Source organism: Nansenia antarctica (assembly GCF_963989245.1).
Source record: "Nansenia antarctica genome assembly, chromosome: 1".
Classification (NCBI taxonomy): domain Eukaryota; kingdom Metazoa; phylum Chordata; class Actinopteri; order Argentiniformes; family Microstomatidae; genus Nansenia; species Nansenia antarctica.
The window spans coordinates 99761503-99770847 of NC_137674.1; the positions used below are offsets into that span (position 1 = coordinate 99761503).

At 45.7% G+C, this 9345-nt stretch overlaps 1 protein-coding gene across 2 annotated transcripts; it reads right to left on the bottom strand.

The window, feature by feature from the left end:
* Positions 1-1209: 1209 nt before the first annotated feature.
* On the bottom strand, positions 1210-8917 carry nasp (nuclear autoantigenic sperm protein (histone-binding)). 2 transcript variants are annotated; one of them, XM_080546950.1, is made up of 14 exons: positions 8769-8917; positions 7165-7203; positions 6765-6878; positions 6265-6345; positions 5847-5956; positions 4250-4314; positions 4022-4095; positions 3828-3901; positions 3423-3611; positions 2911-3083; positions 2724-2825; positions 2480-2575; positions 1691-1813; positions 1210-1330 (listed from the first exon to the last, which is right to left on the bottom strand). In XM_080546950.1, exons 1-14 carry the CDS (start codon positions 8804-8806, stop codon positions 1292-1294), a joined length of 1317 nt encoding a protein of 438 aa, XP_080403076.1. In that variant the 5' UTR covers positions 8807-8917; the 3' UTR covers positions 1210-1291. The 2 variants fall into 2 exon arrangements, with proteins under 2 accessions (XP_080403076.1, XP_080403077.1); XM_080546951.1 differs by lacking the exon at positions 1691-1813 and having other exon boundaries at positions 1215-1330.
* Between the last annotated feature and the right edge of the window lie 428 nt (positions 8918-9345).

Genomic DNA, 9345 nt, shown 5'->3' on the forward strand with positions numbered 1-9345 from the left:
TCATTTATGCGTACCAAACATCACACTACAATTAAACATGTATCCATATACTCAAGGCTGTTCTTACTGCTCTGGCACATGGAAACTGCAAAACTGTTCTGGAGAACCTACAACATGAAAGACAAGTAAGATGGGCAGATTGCGTCAACACTGGCAGTGTAATGGTTACAAGAATTTTTTTGTGAAATTACAAAATTGTGATGGGTAACATCACCCCAAGTACACTGAGAAACTAAGCTAATTCACTCATCCTGTATTTCCATTCCCCTGTGTGGTAGATCCAGTTCCTGAAGGGGGCATCTGTATTTGTGTGGGTGACAGACGGGCAGAGAGAACAGGAGGTTGCGCCATGTGAAGAGGTCAACCCATGTCACAGTCCATTTAAATCTAAACTCTACAAGTCCCATCTATTGTAGTGTATTGTGACCATATGAAATGCACTTTAAGCTTTAGAAACATCTCTGATCTACCCTCCTAGGACACCGACAGATCCCTGCTCCCTGTGGACCAGCTTGCCTCCTACAGCCCTCAGCCCAAACACCCAAACATCTCCCAACTCATCCCCTCCACCCACCTCAATGCTGAGCCCTTTACCAGTCAGCTCTCTAACCAGTACATACAGGCAAGTCCCTCCATACAATAATAATTTGTCTTGACATCGCACATACTAGCACACAAGGGTCCGAAAATGTTTCCAATAAAAAAACTAAAAGGATTAAATGCTAAATGGGATGCTTGGGACAGCCTGACTAACATCCCATTTGAGATTTCAAATAGTTATGTAAGAACAGGTTTTTCAAACATGCCAATTTCTCCATTTACACCTCCCTCTGCAGCTGGTATATCGGACACTGGAGGAACCGTTTCACTTCAGGGATAAACTGCAACTGATGGGGCCATCTTCCCCACAATGAACAGAAAGTAATTCTGGAAAATGACCAGAATTACTAAACTAACTAAGTAACTAAAATTACTAAACTGACCCCCTGCTCCAGCCAATCACTGATCCCACAAACCACCATGAGAACTCATTTCAAATGGATTGGAAAGACCTCCAAATTAATGTTGATGTAAGATGTTATGGGACACTTAAGACCAGTGGTTCACATATGCAAACATCATTTATTGATTTTCTCCCAATACTACAAGTATACAAAAAACTGGACGAACAAATCTGTGAAAATGGTCTTATTTACAAAAAAAGGTGTTCCATGGGGGAGGGGAGGGAGGCAGGAACGCTCTGCTGGCTGGAAGATTAGGAAGTCGTCGTAAGAAGAAAGTGCCGTCGCAATCACGCCGAGGAACCGACTGAAGCGGACGGCTGCTCAGCCTGTAGGAAACAAACACACATTAGCGTCCAGCCTGGGTCAGCAGCGGGACAGTAGAAAGTTGTCATGTCTGGATTCTGCTTTACTCAAAATGGGGACCCCCCCCCCTCACAACACAGTCCACTGAAAAACCTACCGAATCATCTGGCACGTTTGACTAGGGGGGTCTTAGTCTACAGTCTAAGATGTCCATGACAATGTTCTTGCAGGACAATAACGTTTCTCATCTTACCAGTGAGAGCCATTAGTTTGACACTCATTATTGTAACACTCTGCAAAAGCAGATGTCCAAGAGGGGGTATGGGTCATGACAGCCCATCGTCACCTGACCCTACAGAGAATGAGTTAAGCCTATGACTCGCCTCCTGTGCCTTTTTCTCCTGGACTCCATTGCTGGCAGAGTCACCGGTGCCATTAACTGTGGCTTCCTGTTTGGCCTTTTTTGCATCAGTGTCCTTTTTTGGGCTGTCCTCTTCAGGTTTCCTCTGTGCAGGAACAGAACAGATTGTTGGGCTTACCTTATGATATTACCTCTACTGCAGCTACTCTACCACAATCAAAGACTACTACACTACCACAACAGTAGAGGCTGGTGACGGTAGAAATCGGTAATTCATTACAATGAATCAGCCCTCCGATTTCTACATCCACCAGCCTCCCCTGCACCACAAGTCACAGCACGGTTCAATCACAGACAAGATCTACACAGCCACCACAACACTACTGTAGCTACACACCAACACCACTGGTAGCAAGCCAGATCCAAAAACTGATTGAGACATGCACAACACTCCGCAAAAAGGAGAGATTTAGGAAGGCGAAGCAATCCAACACCATATTAAATAAAGGGTTACCTTAAGCTAAAAGCAAGCAATCCATGCACCATGAGCATGTTGGAGGGAGAGGGATTGATTGGGCAGGGGTGGACCGGCATAGGAGCAGGTAAAGATGGGTAATGAAAGATGTACAAAATCAGGAGGGAGATCGAGCAGGCGGGCAAAGTAATAAACAGCAGGGCGGGTCACACATCCAGAACTAATGCAGTACTGGGAGGAAAGTCTAAATCGTATTCTAGTTCTAAGCTGGCTCCCAGTGCAGCACTAGTTCTAGGTTTGACATAACCGCAGTGGTGATGAGGAAGAGGAACTCACCTTCTTCCTGACCAGGTGAGAGATGTCCGACACAGACTTTGAGGAAGACGCAGCAGCACCGTTTGAGGAGGACGCGCCAGACGGCCTGGCTGTGATCTGAAACAGGATAGACGCAAAGGGAATCCATTTTCACATCGTTAAAGTGCTTTTATATACACGCCACTGGTTAGTAAAGAAAACAAACCTAGCATTTCTTTGGGAGGTTGCTCTAACATTAGACAGGCACAGACAGCAGTGACCTTACCTGACTGGGTGTGAATGCCGACGAGGATGCTGCGAATGCTGATGAGGAAGATGATGGCCCACCATTTTCACCTGGGAAAGCTGAGGAAGTGGAGGCTCCAGCCTGGAAGACAAATTCAGCTTGTTCAATAGAAGCAGGGACGCACACAACGGAATAACCAGACTACCAAGACACCCGCGTTGCTCACCAGGGTCTGTTGGATGGCTATGGAGGCGGAGCTGGCCGTCCTCTGACTCTCCTTGGCGTCCTCCACCTTCTCAGCGATGTCCGGGAGCAGCATCTTCAGCTCCTCCATCTCACTCTTCTCCTCCTTCGCTGCGTCTGCCCCCTCCGCCTTGTCAATCACCTCCTCGAGCATGGCTGCTCAGTCACACACACACACGACAGAAATGGCAGGGTGAATGCCGAGCGGCACCCTTGGGATGACCGCACTTACCCTGAACCTAGCATTAACATAAGTGTCATGGCAGTGGTTGATGGATAATGACTAGGGAACTAGTGACTGAGCTGGTATCTTGGCTCTTAAAACCAAATGTACTTCAGAATGAGCTTGTACAACCACTTGGTAGCCAGGACGCAATGTTTCACAACATTTCATAAGCATCAAGTCTCACTGAGAATCTGTTTTCCCGAGACCTGATCCGAGATCACAGCAGGGGAGAACAATCTCACAAACCTCAGCCCCTCCCTCCATCATACCTAGACGGCTCTCGATGACCTTGATGGAGCAGCCGTAGTGATCGATGGCCTGGCTGTACTGGTCAGTGTAGCAGTAGGTCATGCCCAGCTGGTAGTGGGTCTCAGCCAGCAGGCGGCTGTGGGGGGGCAGGTGCTTCAGCTGCAGGGCCAGGCAGTCCTGGAAGTCATCCACAGCCTGGGGGTAGTTACCTGGAGGCGGGGGCAAACGGGTCAGAGATGGCAAGGCCACGAGGGAACTACTCAATGGTTTGTTTCCATGGACACAGATTAAGGCCAGTCTAAGAGACTAAAGCATACTCCTGAAAATGTTATCTAGTCCAGGACAAGGCTTAATCTGTGTCTGGGAAGCCATACCAATACATTTAAGATTAAATTCCAAGGACCAGCGGCAGATGAAGCCCTTACCAGATTCAGCACCAACTTCACCGAGCTTCAGATAGGCCTGTGCAGCCATCAGCTGGTCCTCTTTGCCCTCCTTTCTGTTTGGATGAAAACAAAGGGATCGTTGGCAGGCTGTTGAGATCTATAGCGACCGGTGATGTTTGGGAATGTGGATCATTTCTAAAGTGAAGCCCTGCAGGTACCGTCAGAGCATTTACCTCTTGTAGATGACCTTGGCAACTTCTAACATCTCCCAAGCCAACTGCAGGTTTCCCACCTCCTCTTCACTCTCCTATAGGGGGAGGATGAATAGGCATACAACTTTTTTAAAAAGGGGTTGAAAAAAGGCAGAAGATTCTTACATTAACCTACACTCAAACCCAACATTAATTGTGTTGGGAAGAGATTTAATAGGAGTGAAGCCCAATAACAGAGAGAGTATTCACCTTGTCTTCAGCAGTACCCTCTCCATCCTCATCTTCATCGTCATCATCCTCATCATCGTCGTCATCTACAAAGGGCATGGGGGAAAAGAAAGTTAAGTCTATGCAGTTGCAGTCACATCAGCAAAACTACACAGTAATCCTAATTTGTCTAGGCATATGGGAGAGAATAACAAACAGGTAAAGTTAGTTCATTGACAGTGTGGTTCAAGTGGTTTCTGCACATGCAGTTTAGCCTGTACAGAGTTCAATGATGAGGTAGTGCATCCCTTTACATCCCTTCATGTGACAGGTCCCTTCAACCTTTGTGGTGCACCCAAAGTGCTTGAAATGCAAAAGGCTACTGGTACCCCCTTCTGCCATCTTTTCCTCCTCAGCCTTCTCTCCATTCTGCTCTTTAGATGTCTCCACCTTCATAGCTTCATCGGCAGCATCTTCTTCCATGGCTTCATCCCCAGCTTCATCCGCAGCCTCCTTCACAGCCCCATCTTTAACGTCCTTCACAGCCTCATCCGTAGTGTCCTTAACAGGACTCCTTAACAGCCTCAGCAGTAGCTCCTTAACAGCCTCAGCAGTAGCCCCCTTCACAGCTTCAGCAGTAGCCCCCTTCACAGCTTCAGCCACCTTCACAGCCTCATCCGTAGTGTCCTTAACAGGACTCCTTAACAGCCTCAGCAGTCGCTCATTAACAGCCTCAGCAGTAGCCCCCTTCCCAGCTTCAGCCACCTTCACAGCCTCAGCAGTAGCACCCTTCACAGCTTCATCCGCAGCCCCATCTTTAACGTCCTTCACAGCCTCATCCGTAGTGTCCTTAACAGGACTCCTTAACAGCAGCTCCTTCACAGCCTCAGCAGTAGCCCCCTCCACAGCTTCAGCCACCTTCACAGCCTCAGCAGTAGCACCCTTCACAGCTTCATCTTTAACCTCCTTCACAGCTTCATCTTTAACCTCCTCCATAGGTTCATCCGTAGCCTCCTTCACAGCCTCAGCAGTAGCCCCCTTCACAGCTTCATCTTTAACCTCCTTCATAGGTTCATCCGAAGCCTCCTTCACAGCCTCAGCAGTAGCCTCAGCAGTAGCCTCAGCAGTAGCCTCAGCAGTAGCCCCCTTCACAGACTCATCTTTAACCTCCTTCACAGCCTCAGCAGTAGCCCCCTTCACAGCCTCATCTTTAACCTCCTCCATAGCTTCATCTTCAGGGGCAACAGGACTCTTCTCTACCCCGTTCAAATGAGGATCAGACTTCTCAAGTCCACCTTTGCCAGTGGACTCGGCAGCTCCCTCTTCCTTGGTCTCGGTTTCATCCTTCCCCTCTGCCTCGGTTTTTGCATCCGCACCAGCGTTCTCTTTTTCTGCCATTGCGTCGTAAACCTGCATTCGAAGCTCATCCCTGGTTTGCTCTGCACCAGACACACATTGGGGGCAAGAGATCTTTAATTCTGGCATTTGATTTGAAGTGGCTTTTCAAACCTTTTTACACAAAGCAATATTAAATTAATACTCCTGCTGTCAACGATATGTAACCTGTTCTGGGAGCAGAGGTGGATTCCCAGCATCCATGAGTGAAAGGGAATTAAGGTGGTCACATTAAGGTACTAACCATCTAGGTTGTCAGCACTCTCCACTTTGGAGTTGTCAGGTTTGTCCCCCTCCTCAGAAGACTCCTCGGGGACTCCCTCCAGGGCATTACCCAGGACTGTGTTCTCCACCCTGCAGCACCACAACAACAAACACAATAGAGGACCCCCACCGTAACCCTTTTTAGAGCTCAACTTCAATGGGGTGACAGAGTTGCACCTCCCAAGTATCCTACTTAACATTTACCATAAAAACACTCAAAAGATGAATATGAATAAAACAGACCACAGCACATGTAGCCTAGCTAATAAAGCAAATAAGATGCTTGCATCCTCACCTTATAGGAGAGATCTACTGAAAAATATCATGTTAACCATGTAAACTGAGCACAGGCGCTGCACGAGTCTAGAGGCTTCAGTCACAGCCTGCACCCCACGTACCTCGCCAGCTCCAGCAGAGACTTCCCACACAGGTAGAAGGCTTCCCCACACTCATCTGCAGTGTCCCCATACCGCTCGGCTCTAGGGGAAATCAATGAGAATGGTGGCTAAATCTTATATATATATACATTTCATCACCAATACAACTCATAATTTTTTCAGGGTAGGCAAGACATTTTACACTTCCTCATCACATGGCAGCATCACTACTGCTTCCAGCCAAAAAGTGGTTGTATAGATGAAGGTACATTCCAGGCAACTCAACAGTAGTCACTGGTCAGAATAATGATCCCAGTTTGTCCCCAGTCGATAAACTAAGTAACCTCGAGGAGAATTGAAAGTCAAGACATTACCCTTAAACATCCAACTGAAGCATAACTTACCTTCACATTAGTTAATGTAATTCTACAGCAAACAGGCACATTGTATTTTGACCATTAACAAATTAAACCATTGACTATTAAACAAAATAACAATCCGTTGAGGTCAGCTGTACTTACAGCATGCCACAAGCCTCCTGGAACACATTGACTGCAGAAACTACATCTCCCATCACCAGGTGCCTCTTCCCAGTGCCAATCATCTTCTTTGCTTCCTCCATTACATCTACAGAGCTGTAGTTCAAACAAAGTAAGAATTCAGCACAAGTGAAATTATCAAATGTAAGAGTTGGTATACAAACATATCCAATGTAAAAGTGTACATGTTAAACTGGAAACTGAACTGAAAAGGACCAATAACAAGCATTTTTACTGTCAATAGGTAAAGATGGTACCACAATTAAAGTCAGAGCACCCCCCCCAAAGAAAATTGCTGACTGAAATCTGAAAAGTGTAATCACATTCACATTGCATTTTAATAGTCATGGACACTCCATAGAAGCCCATTCAGTTGTCTCACCTGTCTGCAGCTTTCGATGAGCAAGGTTGTTCTTCCATGCTGAAAAACAAAGTACCACAAATGGTATCGTCAATCAATCATTTCAAGTTGTAACGGGATCAAGTTGTAACTGTATTAATTCAGTTACAACTTGGCGGTATATTCAGGCCAGTCTAATAGGCTAGCTAGGTGCACAATCTCCATTACTTTCTGAAAGGCACCTTGCATGAACATATCCTGTCTCACTCTATTGGTTTAATTGATTAATCAGCTGTGGGGTAAACTGTTGGAACACACAGTGCACAGCTGATTAATCAATTAAACCAATAGAGTGAGACAGGATATGTTCATGCAAGGTGCCTTTCAGGTAGTGGAGATCGTGCACCTAGCCTATTACAGAATTCTAGTAATGTATTGTTAATTAGTGAAAGTTGTCTAGGGATTAAACATTGCAAGGAGGAGGACTAACCCCCCCCCTACTGTAACTGCACCATGGGTTGACCAGGTAAGCTACAAGCAGTGAGAGTTTGAGCAAAAGATGCGCGAGCAACTCAAAAACGTTGGTTTTAGAAAGTTCGGAAAGAACGTGTGAACATACTGCTGACGTCACGAAGTGGAGTCGCTAAACTGGTAAGTAAAACCTAAAGCTAGGCAAGGTTACTTAGCAACACCGTCCAGACGAGTCTGCGCCTGCGCAGTCAGGAGTGTGTTCTAGGACGCTTGACTGAGCTAGCTAGCGAGAGGCAGGCTGTGTTCGAAATGGCATACTAGCATACTCAATTAGTATATACTGCATACTGCCTACTAAATTCATAATAAGTATGCCAATACCAGCCAACCGAAAATCTAGTATACATTTCTTGCATACTCAAATTCACATACTGTACAGTGTGAACGCGCTGCATACTCAATCTACGTCATATCTAGTATGAATAGTATGCTAGTATGCCATTCCGAACACAGCCGCAGACAGACAGCCATTTCCGCTGTCAATAGACATTGAGCTAGCTTAGACATATAGCGCATTTCCAACGCAGGTCTCTCTCGCGTTAATCAAATCAGCAGGTGATCTGAGATTAAACTTGTACTTCACAGTTGGCGGTAAAAACGTCCTGCAACGTGACCGAACCTTCATTCCAGCGAGCCGAAACGTTACTACGCTGTGCAGCGTGTCCATTGGCACTGAGCGCTGAACTGTTCATTGTTCAAAATGCAAAGCGCCGTGCTTAGTGGTTAACAGTTTGTACGTTTCTTAACGCACATCTTGCTTGCCTTTTCAGATTAATGTAGATACGACTTATTTTTTGACAGTCGTATTGCAGTGGCGTGACGGCGACTACAGAGACTCAATGCGGACCCCGTTCCCGGAACGAACACAATCCATAGAACGTTCAATGTTATTTTGAGACCTTGGTATACCTAGATGTTAAACACTTTCTTTAGTCATTTAATTAATTATTAGAAGTTCTCGATAGAGCCTGAAAACCATTACATAAACTTCTGTTTTAGTTGTTCATGCGTTTCGATAGCCAACGTTCCACAACACGAGACGCTCCATTCCACTCCAGCAATTAAACTGACCCAGGAAAGAAAAGCATAGGCATATACAATACAACATATCTTACTTCTCTGAACTTGAGGCCGCTGCTGTTTCCTCCGGCATGTTCGAGAAAATATGAACGTACAGTTCGTATCAGAAGATGTAGCGTTTAGCTGTTAAGCGATTACTCAAGCCAGGGAGATGTCAGGGCAGGTGATCCTTATTCTTCACTGCTCTTTGTTGGCGCGTTTAAATACAGACACAGAACCCTTTCATTTCCGGCGAACTTTCAACCTGTCACTAAAACGCGGGAGAATTCATTTAAAGGGAGAGTAACCTCATATTTACACGTCTAAGGATGTACAAATCATGATAGTATCATTTGTCCGTTCCTCTGTGTTCATTAGCTGCTCTGCTGCTGGCTATGTTTTATACTGTATATTTCTATGTATTTTGTGTTTTGAATTTTGTGGCTGTTTTTAGATTTGTTGTTGTACGGCGACCTTGAGTGCCATGAAAGGCGCCTTATAAAATAAATGTATTATTATTATTACGTTTTTCGTCTATTTATAGACTAGATTGATAGACTCCAAAAAGCCCTGGCTTGTCTCTACTCCATCTTGATTAACATAATCATGTCAAAATCCTTGATTGCTACAATG

Coding starts and splice junctions, on each gene's coding strand:
- nasp (XM_080546950.1), bottom strand. CDS start 8,806: ATGCCGGAGGAAACAGCAGCGGCCTCAAGTTCAGAGAA. Junction 2,576..2,723: donor CGGCATTCACACCCAGTCAG/GTAAGGTCACTG, acceptor ATCCTGTTTCAG/ATCACAGCCAGGCCGTCTGG. Junction 1,331..1,690: donor AGGAGAAAAAGGCACAGGAG/GCGAGTCATAGG, acceptor TGTTTCCTACAG/GCTGAGCAGCCGTCCGCTTC.